Source organism: Ceratocystis lukuohia (genome assembly GCF_044167205.1).
Source record: "Ceratocystis lukuohia strain C4212 chromosome Unknown Supercontig3_pilon, whole genome shotgun sequence".
NCBI classification, from domain to species: domain Eukaryota; kingdom Fungi; phylum Ascomycota; class Sordariomycetes; order Microascales; family Ceratocystidaceae; genus Ceratocystis; species Ceratocystis lukuohia.
The window spans coordinates 366,220-383,525 of NW_027263522.1; the positions used below are offsets into that span (position 1 = coordinate 366,220).

Below are 17,306 nucleotides of genomic sequence, written 5' to 3' on the forward strand. Positions count from 1 at the left end.
TAAATTGCTTGCTTCCATGTGGTTATTTCCTTTTCCCTCTTACGTTATGCCTTTTTCTCTTCCCTCCTTTCGCCCTCTATGAAAAGGTTCGGCGAAAAGAGGCCAGTAGAGGAAAGAATAGGAGAGCGGGAAAGCGGGAGTACCATCGTTCCTTCCTTGTCAGACGTTGTTGGCTTGACTTAAACGGCAGGAGACATCAACCAGGTTTTGGCAACTGTCGTGTCACGTCGTCCGTTTTGACAGGAAGCAAGAACCTAAGCAAAGCATCTCACATGCTAGGGGCCGTAGGGCAATTGCCTGCTTCTAGTCCTCAGGCCAGCGCTTGGCTGTGCCCATTTTTGCCTGTCTTATTAATTACTCAAAAGGAAGGGAAACATGACAAAAAAAGAAGCCTCCCCTGTTTTTTTGCGTTGGAAATATGCAAAGAGAGGAGAGAAAACAGTGCGCCAAGAAAAAAAAAAGTGGTCAGGAAGCCAAGCGGACTAGATCTGACGACCTCTCAACTGATTGATAGCGAGTTCCAGATCAAATCAAGATCAATCAATCCGATCAATCAGCCAAGCCAAGCGCAAGGCAGGGCAGCTGCGAGTCAAGCGCCTGCCTTGAGTAAAATAGCATGAAACCGCTAAAAAGGTGCTTGCCCCTAGCAGAAAAAAAGGCCAAGATTTTGTCCTAAAAGCACTGACATATAAGGAAGGCTCGCAGTTTTTTTTTCTCTTGTTGGCAGGAGCTTTATGTTGGCTCTTCTTGCTTTTCTTAGGTTCCTTCTACTTGTGTCTCTGTTCTGTTTGCACCTTCCACTCTTCGTATACTATACCCACGCCCTTTCTCTTATATTAGCTAAAACCCCTCCTCTTCCTCTCTCTTTGGCCATTTTCTTGTCTCTTCTCATTTCAACCTTCTCCTGATTTTCCTCCCCTACTATCTTTTCCTCTAATAAGCTCCTTGGCGGCTTCGCTAACTGCTGTGTTGGTTCTCTGTCGGGAGGACTTGAGAATCTACGTTCAACCCTGCTGTGGCTCTTGAGAAGCAGCCCTAGCCATGGTTGGTCTTTTGCACCTTAGCAGGTCGCTTATGCTTCCTTTGCTGTTTAGCTGCAATGCTGCTCTAGCCAAGACAGTGGAGTACAACTTCACTCTGAGCTGGGTTGATGCTAACCCTGATGGAATGTTCACTCGCAAAGTTGTGGGCATCAACGGCCAATGGCCGCTGCCTGTCATTGAGGTTGATATGGGCGATCAACTAGTTGTGCACATGAAAAATGAGCTGGACCGCGGCTCGTCTATCCATTTTCACGGCATGTTCCAGAACGGAACAAGCCATATGGACGGCCCTTCCATGATCACTCAGTGCCCGGTTCCTCCTGGCTCATCTTTGACGTACAACTTCACTGTTGAGCAGCCCGGCACCTACTGGTACCACTGCCACACCGACTTCTGCTATCCAGATGGCTACCGCCAGGCTCTTCTAGTCCACGACCCTAATGCTTTCTATGCCGATGAGATTGAGGCTGAGATCCCCATAACGCTATCTGATTGGTACCATGAACTGCAGGACAAGCTGAGCGAAGAGTTCATGAGCGTCTACAACCCTACTGGCGCCGAGCCTGTGCCTAACTCGTTCCTCTTCAATGACACTCAGAACGTCAAGATCCCTGTGCTGCCTAACAAGACTTATCTGTTGCGCATCATCAACATTGGCGCATTTGTCAGCCAGTATTTCTATATCGAGGATCATGACTTCGAGATTGTCGAGATCGACGGTGTTTATACTGAGCCCCAGACTGCAAGCATGTTGGTTATCAGCGCCGCCCAGCGCTATTCAGTGCTCCTGCGCACCAAGAACTCCACCAATGCCAACTACGGTATTGTCACTGTTGCGGACTCAGACCTGCTCGACCTTATCCCCTCTGACCTGCAGCTCAACCAGACCAACTGGCTGTTATACAATGACTCTGCTCCTACTAATGAAGTTCCTATGACTGTGGAGGAAAGCAATGAGCTTGTTCCCTTTGACGACTTTGAGCTGGTGCCTTACGACAAGGTTGAGCTGTTCCCTGAGCCTGACGTCAACGTGGAGCTCACCGTCTCTATGAACAACCTGATTACTGGCGAGAACTACGCCTTCTTCAACAACATTACCTTCACCATGCCAAAGGTTCCCTCGCTCTACACAGTGCTAAACTCTGGGAACCTGTCCACCAATCCTACCATCTACGGCTCTTCAACCCAGCCTGTAGTCCTCAAGCGCAACGAAGTGGTGCAAATCACTCTAAATAACGCTGACCCGGGCTCGCATCCCTTCCATTTACACGGCCACAACTTTCAGGTCATTGACAGAGCCCCTCCCTACGGCCCTGAGTACAACTCATTCAAGGACGGCGAACCCGTGCCCTTTGACCCCTCCAACCACCCCGAGTTCCCTAAATACCCCGCTCGTCGCGATGTCGTTACTGTGCCACCCCAGGGCTACGTTGTACTGCGCTTCATTGCTGACAACCCGGGTGTCTGGATCTTCCATTGCCACATTGACTGGCATTTGAGCTCTGGTCTGGCTATGATTTTTGTTGAAGCCCCCGAAGATCTACAGCGTGACCTGGTCATTCCCGAGGACCATATTGAGGTTTGCAAGGCTGGTAATGTGCCGTTCACCGGCAATGCAGCTGCCAACACCGAGGATTACCTAGATCTGGCTGGCGAGAACTTGCAGCCCGGCTGGCTTCCCGCTGGCTTCACAACTCGCGGCATTATTGCCCTGGTGTTCTCGTGTGTCTCCGCCTTCCTAGGATTGGCCAGTCTGACCATCTATGGTATGTCGGGAGTGCAAACTAAGGCACAGAAGCCTGTGCAGGTTGTTGTCCGCGAGGAGGACAAGGACAAGGCGACCGACGATCATTCCAACTAGCATGGAAAGATATAATATTAGGAGGAGGATATACTTTTTTGACAAATACCACTGATACTGCGAGGCGATATAATATATACACATATACGTAATAATAGACTGAGAGAACGAGGATTCGTGAAACGCGTTGCTATTCATTCACACTTACATCGAATGTCCACTTTTCATTTCCTTCACTCTAGTTAGTTATCTGTAAACTTTGATATATGTTCATTTTTGTTTTGTTCCAGTCCCTATCTATTACCCGATGACTGAGGATGCAACCAATATGACAGCATTACTGTTTCCTTTTAAAGCCCTAATACCAACCGACCCCTTCCATCTTTATTTCGCCGCCTTGCCTGTGGGAATCGAGAACATGACGACACGCTTGCCCTTTTCGCCTTCCTCGCCATTCTTCCAGTCGCCCAGGCCCTTGTCAACGCGGAAGTAGCCACGGCGTTCTAGCTGGATGATATCATCGGCCTTGAGCAGGCCCACGCCCTCATCACACAGCACGTCCTCCGACCACGCTGTTTTAGGGTTGAGGCAGTCTTCGAGCACATCGTCCTCCTCAAGCTTGTCCTTTGTAATGAGGTAGTCGAACTCCCACAGCTCAGCGGGCACTAGAGTGGTACCAGCAGTAGATAGCCATGTGATCTTCTTTTCAGTGGCTTTGAAGTCGCCCTTGAGATTGAGCTCAAACTCCATGGATCCAATAGTGTCAGCGGTCTTCTCAGCCTTGCGCACAATAGCATTACCCCATGCCATCAGCGTTATCTCTTCGTTGTCCTTGAAAGAAACAGCATCTGTCTGGTCGATCACCAGCTGCGACGAGAAGGCCATCTTCTTAGTGCCCACGGCGGGGTTCTTGGCATGCTTAGGCTTGTCCTCAACAAAGGCCTCAGCAGGAGCCTCAGCGCCACTTAGCTTGACCTTCACCATGTCTTTAACGGAAATGGCAGTATGACGGGCAACGATCGGGTCAATGACCTTTTTGTTGCCGGCCCAAATAGTGGTCCAGTCCATCAACGAGATGTTGCGCGAGGGGCCTTGCTTGAGGATAAAGTCCCGCAGGGCCTCAATAGTCATACCGCGGCGACGGATACCGCGGACAGTGGGCATGCGAGGATCATCCCAGCCCCAGACCTTGCCGGCATCAACCAGCTTGGCCAGCTTGCGCTTAGACAGGAAAGTGCGAGTGAAGTTGAGACGCGAAAAGTCCCACATGTAGACCTTGCGCAGCCCAAGGGTCTTCTGGAACCACTGGTACTGAGGGTTGCGGTCTGTGTATTCAGTTGAGCGTAGAGCGTGAGTGATACCCTCATAGGAGTCGACCACGGGGCAGGCGAAGTCGTACATGGGGTACATTTTCCACTTGGTGCCAGTACGGTGATGGGGATCGCTGACGTTGCAGCGGTAAATGACGGGGTCACGCAGAGCTTTATTCGGGTTGTCAAATGACAGCTTGGCACGGATGCAGTTGTTGATACCCTCCTCGGTACCGTTCTTCATCTCCTCTTCGAAAATTCGCAGGGATTCTTCAACGGAGCGGTCACGTCGCTTGGAGGCAATACCGTTGAAACGCTCATCCTGCATAGTCTTACCGTCGGTGTCATCAGCATAAGCAAAGCCTTCGGTGATCATGCGCTTGCACATGTCGTAAAGGTAGTCAAAGTAGTCCGAGGTGTAAGAAAGGCTATCAGCCTTGATGCCCATCAGAGCCAGATCCTCGACGATGGCATCCTGGAACTCCTGTTTCTCCTTGGAGGGGTTGGTATCGTCAAGACGCAACTTCAGCTTGCCATCGTACTGCTGATGGGCGAAGTAGTCGCAGAGAAGGGCCGCCTTCGCGTGACCGATGTGTAGGTATCCACTAGAAGTAAGAGTAAAGAAGAATCAATTAGCACAACACGCAAAGCTATGGTAGGGGAGAGCAGGAAAACGTACGAGGGCTCAGGAAGGAAACGGGTGACAACGCCCTTCTCGGTCTCCTGAAGGGCAATGTTGTAGTTGCCGCCGGCCTTGCTCTGGGCCAGCTTCTTCTCGCGGGCAGCATTTTCCGAGGCCTTGATAGCATCCTGTAGCTCGGGGTGGGTGGCCTCGACAAAGTTAAACCAACGCGCCAGATTGGCGAGGGGGCCCTTGCGGATGAAGGCAATAGCAGCACGGTTAGACCGGAGAGTTGTCCAAATCTGGCTATCGATAGGACTCAGAGCATAGCCAGACAAGTACGACCGCACCGTCAAATGCTTATCAAGATCGCGAAGATGGACATCGATGCTCTTGAAGTCGCCAGCCAGCTTGGGGGCGACAGCGGTGAGCTCATCGGGAGTCATTTTGCAGAAGGGCAAGTGTTTGTTTAAGTTGGTGGTGCTATGATAGACTCTGTTTTAGCGACAAAAATGGCCAGTACCAAGAAGCAAAGGCTGGTAACAGAGACTCACGATAGATATTGGCGCCTTCTCACAATCTTATCTTGACTGGCTGGCGTTGACTCAATTGTCAAGTTTTGTGGCACCTGCAAATTAAGCGGGGTTGTTCTTTTTTGGTGGTGACTATCTAGAGGGGTCATTGACAGCTTTTATGCATCTATCAGATGTAGGGATTCGATAAGACTTTAGACCCATGAGCCAAAGTATCCACTTATGGCAAGCGTTCAACCGGGGTTATTCGTCAATCCCAACTGCAGCTGTCTGGTCAGTATGAGAGCCATCTAGAGCTTGAGCTTCAACAACCACAAGAGACATCGCAATAAAACCCTCCAACATCTACACAAACTTGCTCCTACATAATGTCTGATTTGGGGCTTTCATTCAACGGCCTCACGGCTTCACCATCTACATCTCTATACGATCATAGCTTACGCAAAGGCAGCACTGCTATCGTGTCCTCATCCTCTTCAGAAGCCACCAATGACGACGATGACGGCAATGCGCTTCCATTTCCTGAGGCTCTTCCTCGGTCAGATTTTCTCACTGCTGACTTCGACCCTGCCGAGTACCTGTCTGCTCTCCGTGATCGTCACCAAACCCTAGAGGATCTCCGCGCCGACTTGCGTGAACGCAGCACGGCCATCAACACAGAGCTGCTAGAGCTGGTGAATTCAAATTACACAGCTTTTTTGTCCTTAGGAACCGACTTGCATGGCGGCGATGAAAAGGTTTCAGATGTCCAAATGTCGCTCTTGGGCTTTCGCAGGGCATTAGAGGAGAGAAAGGGCTCTGTACATGCCAAGGGCCTTGAAGTGCAGACGCTCAATAACGAGCTCAAGACAGTCCGCGAAGAAATTGAAATCGGACGTAAAATGATTGAGGCAGACGATATCCTATGCGACCTAGAAGCTCGGCTTTCTATTGACAGTTTGCCACAAGCCACTGTCAAGACACCTACATTAAGCAAGGCTGTCATACAAACACCACCGACATCAGCCACCGATGCCAACTGGTTCTCAGACTCGGAAGATGACGATGATGTGGAAGAGACTCAAAATGAGGAAAGATCTGCCTTAGGGGCTGGCATTGGAACCAGTCCAGCCAAGCTCGCTGCCCTAGTTGCCAGTCTACAACGAGTAGAAAAGCTATTTGCTACGCTAGGAGGGCTAGAAACTCCATTTGTAGCGAAGGCAGAAGAAAGGAGGCTGCGCTGTCGCAATACAATCATGCTTGACCTTAGTAATGCCACAAAAGCAGCCAAGCAAGCAGGGCCAGGGGGTCAAGGCCACTTATTAAGCTACATGGGCCTTTACCGGACACTTGGGGCATCAACAGAAGCGGTCAAGATTTTGAAAGGCAAATAGGAAGTAAATGTACACAGAAACAGCGGCGACAAGCCGTAGCTTAGCTCTGACCAACGGAAGCTCCCTTCCCATATTATGAATGAAAATAACAACAAAACCTTCTAATAGTACAACTCTCTTTTTTCGCCCCTTGTCTTTAATTTTACATGATGCCCACCAAGTGCTGCTCTGTCACCGCAGGATCGGTGGAGTTGAATTTACCATTCAAACTCAAGCCAGGGCCCTTGGATGAGCTCAACACCACTTCGCGCACCTCCTTGAACGTCAGGTCCTCGAGTGCGGCACATTCCTTCTTGATCTGGCCCAGCAGCGCCTTGACGTTCTCTGCCAGCATCTTAGGCGTAAAGCCAAGCTGGCCAACCGCCATTCTGATAACACCCATACGCTCACGGTACTCATCAGAGCCCGCCTGCATCGAACGCTTGATATTTCTGGTAACAGTGCCTAGCTTGCGCGAGGGCATCAGGCCCTTGGGACCTAAGATGCGGCCCAGGCCAGCGGCGTTCAAGGCCTTCTCCGAGTCTTCATGGCAGATTAGCCGGTCGAATGGCATATCGCCAGCGCGGATACGTTCAAATAAGGATTCCTGGCCCACAACTACAGCACCAGCTAGTAGGGCTTCCTGTGCAATTGTGCTATTGTCCGGGCAGATAACACCAAACCGCGCACTGGTGCGTACGGGATGCGGCAACTTGATGGTATTGCGCACGACAGGGCCATTACGGGCAGTTCTCAAGCGCACAGCAACCTCATACTTGGTGCTGCTGCCGTGGCAGCCAACCTCTGCGGCACGAATGTACCTAAAAGAAATGAAAGTTAGAGATTATGTTGTTCTATGGCACCCCCCTCCCCCCATCATGTCCCTCTCCTCTATTTTAGTTAAAACTCACCTAATAGCATCACATAGTGAAAACTGTGGGAACTTCGTAGGGTCGTACACCTTGAAATCCTTGGGCAGCTTCCTCTTCTTTTTATCTGCCTGTTCTTTGGAGCCCTTAGATTTCATGCTAGCACTACGGCTCTGCATAGCAATTGCTGGGACTGCCAATGCCGCAGCGGGCCGCGTTGCGGGCCGGAGCGCTAGCAAGCCGAATCTCCCCAGGGGCGATAGAGACTGAAAAGCAGATGCCATTTTGTGCGTGTGTGTGCGTGCGTGTGTGCGTGCGTGTGTGTGTGTGTGTGCAATGTGATGTGACGTGACGGCAATAGTAGCACCGGAGGCCGGGAGAGAAGGCTCGAGGGGGTAAGAAGACTTTGCCTGCTTTGTCGCACAGTATAGGAATTATGAGCCAATTCGTGCAGGCTTCAGTATATGTGCAAAAGCCAGATAGACGTTTCGGGTTGAGCAAGGCGTTGTGTCTACTAGTGCAGCCCCGCAAGCAAAGCCTTTGTCTTGGTGTTCAAGGGTTTGGTTGTTTGGCGATAATTTTGTCTTCGCCTGAGCCTCCAGAGACCCACTTTTTGGTAGCTTTGGCTCTTATCTTATCAGTTCCAGCCTGGACATGAAACCCTGGGGTTTCGAGTTTCACAAGACTCAGTGGCAACTTCATCCTTGAACAATTTATAAAAAAATTGATAAAATGGCAAGAACGTCTAGCTAGAAGATCCAACATAGCAGTACAATCTAAAAATCTATTGCTTTGTCATAACAAAGACTCAATCCATGATAGTCATTTTTTGCGCTTCAATCCACCACTATACTAATTGCATCTGCATCGTCCCTCCCATTATCACTGTTTAGTACTCAGGCCGTCTGCTGGCATAAATATCCCTGCGAAGAGCTGCAAAGTCTCTGGTCTGCAATGCCACACTTAGCATCGATTTCATACGAGAAGAGTTTAGCTCGCAAGTCCCAAAAGCTCTGTGGTGTTTGTCTGCTACCAGTCTCTTCCCCAGCTCTGAATGCTTCAACGGCTTGATATATGTGTGGTAACAGTCTCCACACATAGTCAAATCCGCCAAGTCCGCAATCACGTACCAATCTTCGTTGTATCTTGGTGAGTTTGAACCCGAACATTCAGCAAAGCCAACAAGTTGCCTCAAGTCTTCGACCAACTTGCGACCATCTGGGCCGTGACTGGAAATCGTACCCCGGTCACTGCACACTTCAATGCAGTTGAAAATATTGGTAAAACGGGAACTTATGTTCCCTAGGCTATGTCGAAGAGCACACTCTTGATCATCTGTTGGCTTAACTTGGACACACAGCTGGCTCTGGAATACATTGGGCAAAAGTGCAAACACGCCCTCCATGCATCTAGGACAAATGGCAAAATCAGGCAGGATATTAGTTTCGTTAGCCCACTGATTGCGCAGCGTATACATGTACAACAGATTACCCGGCGACGAACAGCTGGGTGTCTTTTCCAGAACATGTTTCATAATTCTTTCATAGATGTCCCCAATCCTAGCCTCACGGCGTTTAAGGGCCATTATCCACCCCAGTTGAAACCACGGGACCGCTCCAAAGTCACAGCATCTGCTCGACCCTGCATACGCCGGTTTAACAGACTCGACAAACTGATTCTTGTATGGGCCTGAGGCAAATACCGCCTTGTAACACGGCACGCAAATATCGAAGTCGGGGACATCGCGCAATGTCATAAATGCTACATCGCGTAGCTCGCGTGGCTGTGAAGGTGAAAAGTGGCAAACAGGAATAGAGGGTAGTCCATATCGTGTAGGTTCTTCGAGATAACGGCGCCAAGCACCAACGGAGCTATTGACAGAGATTATGTCTAGAGATCGCGCAGGAGCATTGTCGGTTTCGTGTACAAGTGTGGGCTCCGCCCTGCGCAAAGAAGAGGACAAACTTGCAGACTGTTGCAAACTCCGAGGTCCAGCTGGCCCAGTAGCTCCCGGAACGGAATACGGTGAGGGACTTGGTGATGGATATTTAGAGCGGGTGCCCCGGGATCGCGAACGGGTCCCATCGCCAAGATGAGCACTACCTGAACGGGCCATGACGTCCGGTAAATCTTCATCTTCGGGATATGGTGCATTGGTAGCCCGAGAATCACTACCTACAGAGCCAAGATGGTCCCGAGCAAAGTGGGCAGTTGGTATTTGGAGGGGGTGTTCACGGGAAGAATGGGGAGGTGACATAGGCGAGGATGCCAGACCAGCTGATGAGCCATACCCAGCGCGGGATCCTGTGCGAATGTGGGGTTCGCTGTTACGTGGACCAGAAACACGGGGCATTTCTTCATGGATGATGACCGAGGCACGGCGCCTATCAGAAGCCGATTTCGGCCTAACTGGTATGGACACAGGGGGTGCTGGGGGGGTGAAATCGCTTTCATGATCCCGAACGCTATTCCGAACAGGCGAGCCCTTGGTGCTATTATAACTATAGCTGCTCCTGTTAGTACCGGATACGTTTGTATGTATCTCAGGTGGCAGTGAATAGTCGGCCTTGTATCTCAGGACCTCGGGAGTCCTATCACTCGACCTCCCAGGCTCAGGCTTTGGGCCAAAAAGCTTTGATCCTGACGGTGTAGTGTATTCATTTGCGGGTTTTGCTGATGGCGATCGATATTCTTCGCGGTAGTCTTGACGTCCGCTTCCATGTGCATTAGCAGAAGGAGATCTGTGCTTCTTGTGGCGATCGTAGTTATAATCGTAGTCTTTATAAGACGTCGCAGAAGAGACACCAGAAGAAGATGCTGTGGGTTGCAAGTTGTGCGATGAGTGGGAGTTAGAATAAGACGTTGAAAAAGTGTTGGTAGTACTCTCATTACAGTCATTTTTCAAATCGCTCCGAAGATCAAGTCTGCTACTTTTCCCATGGAGAGAGTACGACGAAGAGTAGCGGCGGCGGTCTCGCTCAAAATTTCTGCCCCAATCACAATCTTCATCGTCATGACTAGCCCGTCCCTCATCGGGTTCTTTGTTTCGACCATCTTTCTCGATGATCACCGGACGAGAGGATGGGGAAGTATAGCTCTGCTGGTCACGGTTTGGTGTTTTTGAGTGGCTCTCCCGGAAAGCATCAAGATTGGCTTTTTGTTCAGATTGTGGTGGTGATGACCCAGGGTCCGAAAGAAGGACAAAGGCCTTTGTTGACTCGAAAAGATTAGGGTTATGCTGGCGACCCGCTTCCGTTTTTAATGAGGGTGACTCGTGTTGTTGTACAATGACGTCAGGCATAAATTTAGGCACGTGGTCTTCGTTTTCGATCATGAGAGCGTCCTGCTGAAGTTCGCCTCTGCAGATACCGTAAATTTCAGGGTCTTGAGAGACTATAGGACTATCATGTTCTCTGGCCAACGAAACATCTTCATCTTCACATGATGGTGGAGGCGGAGGCGGGATCGCGGATTTGCGGGTGGTGTTGTATGACACGGGGAAAGTCTTGGGCTGCGAAGTCCGGGGTGGTGGAGGTGGGGGAGTTGGAGAAGGGTCCCGCTCTTGAAGTCGGAACTTTTCGTTTTCTCTGGAGCTGCGGCCTTGGGCAGATGAATACGAGTACGAATAGTGGTCTGGGCCAGAGGATTCCCGGTGCCTGCCATAGGCCCGGCTGCGATCCTCGTCCCTACCTCTGCGGTTTGGACTTGGAGAACGGGAATTCGCTGGTTGTTGTCTTGATCCAGAGTAGGAATATGAGTATACTGAGCTATAGGCAGAGCTATAGTGATTATTAGAGGTGTCAAGGTGCGAGGGTGGTGATGAGGGGCGATGGTTTGAAGGCGATGAAGAATGCATCAAAGCTAAAACTGCACGAGTGAACTGATCATGAAAAAGCCCAAGTTGAAGGTGTCAGTAGACAAGATTTGAAAAGCATGGAAGGTCGATAAATAGACAAAGCAGAGAGTTATGAAGGAGTGGTGAGGGGGGCATGAAGGAGGGGCATAATAGGCCAACTAACTATAGATACTATGTGATATTACAATGCATAAAGCAAATGATTAAAAAAAGCAAGCCCAAGACAGGACAAACGATAATAAAGCATGAAGAAACTCACTGATTAAGGTTGCGACAAGGCAGCAGACAGGAAAAAAAGAAGCCCTTGTCAAAGCGGCAAGCAAAAGATTGATGACGAAGTTATCAACAGATAATACAAGAACAAGGCTGAAGGCTAGCTGGAGAAGGCTGTAGAAGGACGCAGAAGGTTGAAGAAAAATAGGGAAGGCGGTACAAGAATTCAGAACAGATGGAGAAAGTAGTGGCGGCAATGAGGGTAGTTGCAGAATCAGAACCGGAGCTGGCAGCAAAGAAAGTCGTGGAATGCGCAAGAAGTTACCGTTATTAGAATGGTTATAACTCTTTTGGTCGGTATGCGACAAAAGCACAAGAACAGTAGTTGTAAAAACTGCCTGTCTAGTTTATACCAAAATTAGAAAGTAAACAAAGGCCAAAAGACAATATAACGAAGTAAACAAACGAAGCACGATCTCGGAAGATTCTCAGACGATCTAAAGTATAACCTGAGATGTTGTTTCAGTTTTGTATTTTAAGAAGGGCGAGAAGAAAGAAACAGAACGACGAATTGGGATAGAAGCAAATCGAAGGAGAGATGGAAAAAGGAAATAGGGAGAAGGGAGAAAATATTACGACGAGTTAAAGAAACGCCCGGCCAAAACAAGGCAATTACAGCTGCTCTTCTTTTTCTCTCTCTGGTTCTCGGGTTTTTTTCAGCTGCCGAAGTTACATTCGTGCTCTTCCTCTTTTGTTGTTATTCTTGTTGCTGTCAATTTTAAGGCTTTCATTGGGGCTTGGGAGGGAGGAGGGAGGAGGGAGGGGGATGGGGGATACTTGGTTACTTCTTCTAGCAAGGCGAGAGCTTCAAGGTTGTGCCAGGCGTGGGGTCGGGGCTAGACCTCTGGAGCCTTTGCTGCATGTTGGCTGGCGCTCTTTTGAGAAATCGCAGCAAAAACATCACATGTTATGCAGCCAAAAGTCGGGCTATCAAGGGTTCCAAGACAAGGGCCCAGGGTTAGTGTACAGGACCAGGGACAGGGGACCAGGACGTCAGACCTAGAGAAGCGTAGAAGTGGCAAGAATCCCTCAGCAAAGAAACAAAGAAAGAAGGCCACGGGATGGAAAAAAGAAGTAGAAGTGAGACAAGGAAGCCAGCAATAGAGGAGGAGGAGGAGAGCAAAAGGACTAAAGGGTGCTACAGGCAACTTGTTCATAGACTAAATTTCCCCAATTGCAGAATGCAAATACCCCCTATAAAGTGCAGCCTAGTACAATATTACCTGCTACCTTGGGTCGAGGCAGTGATGTGTGCTTTGATGATACAGTGTAATAGGTAACATGCTGCTCCCCATGCTTGTCTTAGCTTCATTTCTGCTAGTGGCGATTACTCAGCAAACGGCACTGCCGTTAACTCTAAGACAAGTCCTCATATGAACGACGCTTTCACGCATGCTTATAGCCTTCTAATATGACTGCGTAACACCAAATTAGATCACTCACATCCGAGACAAAACGAGAAAAGGGATGTAAAAGGAAGATGAACACTGAGGGTTTTACTAGAAATTTTCACGAGGTGTTCTGATGGTGGCTAGGGACTATCATGGTAAGACGTACAGAAGCCCTCCTTTGACCACGAGCCGATCCACAAGAGCGAATGCAAAGAAGGTTATTTACCAATGCAGATAGTTAGCGCCACAGGAACAGCAACTAAAAGTAGCTATCACCATGACACAGGGCTGAAGAAGGCCTTCTAGACAGTCTGCACTGTCTGTGACTACGATCACTTTTTGCCCATGACCGGGAAGCGGTGTTACACCATGAAACATGACCTGTAGCTATGCGTTTGTAGCTATGCGTCTGTAGCTATGCGTCTCTTGCTGCTCTAGAATCTGCTTGAACATGGGCTCTGACATCTTTGTGATCATTCTTTGGGGGAGAACTGCTATTGTCTTTGCCAGGCTCTTAGTGTTGATGGTGTTAGTACAGGTACGACGGCACCATACACCCATAAGCGAGTTATCGTAGAAGCATGACAGAAAATGACAGGAGGATAGAGAAACCGCATGTCGAATATTTCAATGCGGAAGAGCCCATGCTCAGGCACTTGCTGTCGGCCAATCTCGATGGGTCCGCCATCTCTTGTGTTTGGTATATAACAGAGGTTCTTGTCTTGCTTATTTGTGTCGTTCTTTCAGCTAAATAAGCGCTTGCTTTTCATCCGTGAAACTGTCATTCTGTGGCACTCTAACAAACGGCACATCTTTTTGCTCTCACATATAAACTTGCCTGTATTTCGCACTTCTGGTTAGCCACTGTGCCTCATTGCCAGGAGCCATGACACCTTCACCTTTAGCTCACTCCGCGACACTGCCTCGTTCTCATGATTCGCAAGATCTTGAAAGAGGATCTATTGAGCTCTCTTTCGTCCCTCAGGGAAAGCCAATCAGCCATCCATCCCCCCTCCCCCAGCGTAACTGGGAAGACGCGCCCACCGTACACTTCGAATCCGCATCTTCGATGGAGTCTACCGAAGACACGGCACCATTAAGCCATGCGACTAAGGCCGTTATTGAGACTGGTACGGGGTCTAGGCCTGCGCCAAATGTCACAACTACCGTTTATGCCTCTCCGCAGCCAGGCCGTCGTTACAACTCGTCGCCAAAGACCCTGTCTTGGTGGCGCTGGAGACCGCACAAACATGTTGAACAAAATTCCTGTAGCCAGCATGGGTTTTCCCGCCAAAAGCGCAGGATTTGCGGTCTTCAATGGAGCTCGTTTCTCATTGTGGCAGCCGTTGTCCTGCTCCTCTCAGTCAGTGCCATCACCAGCATTGCAGTGAGTATGAGTGGCTCAAGGGATGGCAATGCAATTAACTATCCTAAGATGAATAGTACCAACAGCAGTATATCTACTCCGGGGTATCCGCCGTACAGTTGATTAAGGGCATGAAAGGAGAAAAGTTGATATTTGCACGACCAAGATGCACAAAGAGGCCAGCGGGACTGGCGTTAGGAATTTTTAAGGGTTTAGAGAAGATCATCAAGCATATATAACCCTAATCATTAGAGTCCGTTCTTCAGAGACCCACTTCTTGAATACCGGCATGTGACGATAAATCTTTTCTGTGAACGCACTTGGAATACATCGTTAGTACGCTTTATCTTGCACTCTTTATATACGCACGCATGCAATGGCTTCTCTCCCGCCAAATGTCGCATCTCCAGGTTCTCCTTCTAGCTTTCTGCAGCTTGATCACCTGCTAGATAATCCTGTGTTTGCGGGCGGTGCTGGGCTTGCAGGAATCGGGGCAATAGCAGCATTTGGTCGACGCGGCATTGTTTCTGGCGCACATGCGCTGCGTAGACGGCTTCTTGTCAATGTGGAAATATCACGACAAGACCCCGCATATCCATGGGTGTTAGCTTGGCTAGGCCAGCCACGTGCTGAAACAACGGGATTCATCTCCTCACGCATCACGCGCATTCACAACTTATCAGTAGCAACATCGCTAGAACGCACACCAACGGGCGGCGCAGGTGCAGCACACTTTTATCTTCAGCCGGGATATGGGCGGCACATTATCCGGGCGCATGGAGCGTATATTGCAGTCAACCGCGAAAGACACAGCACAGCAAACATGAACACAGGCGAGCCACACGAAACGGTGCTGTTGACAACACTGTGGTCATCGCGCGGAGTATTTGAATCAGTGTTTGCAGAAGCTCATTCCCTCGCTGTCAAAGCATCGGAGGGCAAGACCCGAGTGTTTGCGGCGCGGGGAGTTGACTGGGTGCCGTTGGGCGAGCCCCGGAGGAAGAGGCCTCTCAAGTCTGTTATTTTAGATGAGAATGTAGCAGAAAGTATTTCCGGTGATATCAGAGACTTCCTCTCTCGGCAACAGTGGTACACTGACCGCGGCATTCCCTACCGCCGAGGATACTTGCTTTACGGACCTCCAGGAAGTGGCAAGAGCAGTTTCATCCAGGCATTGGCTGGTGAACTAGACTACGACATTGCTCTGATCAACCTTGGGGAGATTGGTATGACAAATGACAAGCTGGCGTATCTTATGACTAAGATGCCGCCACGGTCTCTACTGCTTTTAGAAGATGCCGATGTTGCATTTGCAAATCGAATGGCCACCGACAGTGAGGGTTATTCAGGCGCTACCGTCACATTTTCAGGGCTTCTCAACGCCCTAGACGGCCTAGCAGCCAAGGATGAACGTATCGCCTTCCTGACAACAAACTTCATCCAGCACCTAGACGATGCATTAATCCGGCCTGGAAGAGTCGACCAGATGGCCTATATTGGCAATGCGACGCAATACCAGGCCAGGACGATCTGGGAGCGCTTCTACGGGGATGTTGATACTGATGGCAGAGGCAAAGAGAGGTTCTTGAGCAAACTTGAAAGCCTTGATCTGTTTTCCAAGGATACGACCAGGCAGACAAGCATGGCTGCCATCCAGGGTCTTTTCCTGTTGCACAAGGATAACTTTGAGGGTGCTATTGAGGCAGCAGATAGTCTTGTACCAAGGAAGTTTGGCTCAGACACGACACGGCCATCTGTAGGATCTATGTGAAGCACAGCACGGACAAGCAAGGAAGAGGAGACCCGTTGCAGCTGTATAGTATAGTATATAGCTTGTGTGATGTTCAGGACGGCTCTGAGCTCGCTGTGCGATAATATATTCAATATCAGCTGCTAGCAGCTGGCAGCTCTCCGAGGCCCCACCAAAGCCTCTCCCAACTCAAAGCTTCTCCGAGGCCCCACTTGAAGCGTCTGCCCCGCGTTGGCTGAGGGTAAGCTGGCTCGGAGCTTTAGCTTTTCCTCCCCTCATTCACTTCTTTTCTTCTGAGCCTCCTTACCATAGATGTCCCTCTTCCTCCGACGTACTGCTTGTCGCGCTATTTTCTACTCTTCTTCTCTACACATTCCCTTGACCTCTAGAAGCTTTGCTGCCTACTCCTCGCTCAAAATGTCTGACTTCTCGATTGTTCTGACCAAGGATGCTCCTGCTCGTGAGTCTTTTGATTGCCAACCCCCCTACTGGCTGGTTGTAACCTTTAATGACTAACCAAACATTTTCTTGCTGGCAGCTGTCGGCCCTTACGTATGTTTCACACGAGCGCTTCTCGGTTCAGACCTTTCTTTCGACGTTCGTCAATACACTAACCGCTAAGCCCTATTTCCCCATATAGTCGCAAGCCATCAAGACCCCCTCTGCCATCTACTGCTCTGGTCAGATCCCTCTGACTCCCGAGGGCACTCTCCTGGAGGGCACTATCGGTGAGCTAACTGAGCAGTGCTGCAAGAACCTGTCCGCTGTGCTGAAGGAGGCCGGCTCATCCATCCAGAAGGTCGTCAAGGTCAACATCTTCCTGGCTAGCATGGATGACTTTGCCGTAAGTGCAACAGGAAACCCACTAAAGAAAGGGGAAAGAGAGAAATACAAAGTCCCAGTTGCTAACCAATACAACGTCCCCATTCCTAGGCCATGAACGTTGAGTACGAGAAGTGGTTCACCCACAAGCCTGCCCGCAGCTGCGTCGCCGTCAAGACCCTGCCCAAGAACGTCACTGTCGAGATCGAGGCCATTGCCTTGCCTTAAAAAAAAGAGCAGCATGTTGGCGAGACTGTGTGTATGAATAGACAAATAAATAATGCAAAGCGCAAATGTATTTATGTATGTGTGTGTCTA

General features: G+C 49.7%; 6 protein-coding genes across 6 annotated transcripts; 3 read left to right on the forward strand and 3 right to left on the reverse strand.

The window, feature by feature from the left end:
- Positions 1 to 1,041: 1,041 nt before the first annotated feature.
- On the forward strand, positions 1,042 to 2,904 carry HOO65_030105 (Iron transport multicopper oxidase FET3; the record flags this gene model as incomplete). Its single annotated transcript, XM_071000318.1, has 1 exon — positions 1,042 to 2,904. The coding sequence occupies one exon, from the start codon at positions 1,042 to 1,044 to the stop codon at positions 2,902 to 2,904; it is 1,863 nt and encodes a 620-aa protein (XP_070859784.1).
- Positions 2,905 to 3,228: 324 nt separating this feature from the next.
- On the reverse strand, positions 3,229 to 5,222 carry HOO65_030106 (glutamyl-tRNA synthetase; the record flags this gene model as incomplete). Its single annotated transcript, XM_071002014.1, has 2 exons — positions 3,229 to 4,759; positions 4,834 to 5,222. The coding sequence occupies 2 exons, from the start codon at positions 5,220 to 5,222 to the stop codon at positions 3,229 to 3,231; spliced, it is 1,920 nt and encodes a 639-aa protein (XP_070859785.1).
- A 455-nt stretch (positions 5,223 to 5,677) lies between these two features.
- Positions 5,678 to 6,682, forward strand: HOO65_030107 (uncharacterized protein; the record flags this gene model as incomplete). The annotated part of the gene is made up of 1 exon (XM_071000319.1): positions 5,678 to 6,682. The coding sequence occupies one exon, from the start codon at positions 5,678 to 5,680 to the stop codon at positions 6,680 to 6,682; it is 1,005 nt and encodes a 334-aa protein (XP_070859786.1).
- Positions 6,683 to 6,824: 142 nt separating this feature from the next.
- Positions 6,825 to 7,814, reverse strand: HOO65_030108 (mitochondrial 54S ribosomal protein uL1m; the record flags this gene model as incomplete). The annotated part of the gene is made up of 2 exons (XM_071002311.1): positions 6,825 to 7,482; positions 7,573 to 7,814. 2 exons carry the CDS (start codon positions 7,812 to 7,814, stop codon positions 6,825 to 6,827), a joined length of 900 nt encoding a protein of 299 aa, XP_070859787.1.
- A 605-nt stretch (positions 7,815 to 8,419) lies between these two features.
- On the reverse strand, positions 8,420 to 11,386 carry HOO65_030109 (ser arg-related nuclear matrix protein-like protein; the record flags this gene model as incomplete). The annotated part of the gene is made up of 1 exon (XM_071000320.1): positions 8,420 to 11,386. The coding sequence occupies one exon, from the start codon at positions 11,384 to 11,386 to the stop codon at positions 8,420 to 8,422; it is 2,967 nt and encodes a 988-aa protein (XP_070859788.1).
- A 2,550-nt stretch (positions 11,387 to 13,936) lies between these two features.
- HOO65_030110 (mitochondrial chaperone BCS1) lies at positions 13,937 to 17,216 on the forward strand (the record flags this gene model as incomplete). Its single annotated transcript, XM_071001831.1, has 7 exons — positions 13,937 to 14,437; positions 14,754 to 16,172; positions 16,324 to 16,407; positions 16,479 to 16,626; positions 16,705 to 16,718; positions 16,807 to 17,010; positions 17,100 to 17,216. 7 exons carry the CDS (start codon positions 13,937 to 13,939, stop codon positions 17,214 to 17,216), a joined length of 2,487 nt encoding a protein of 828 aa, XP_070859789.1.
- Between the last annotated feature and the right edge of the window lie 90 nt (positions 17,217 to 17,306).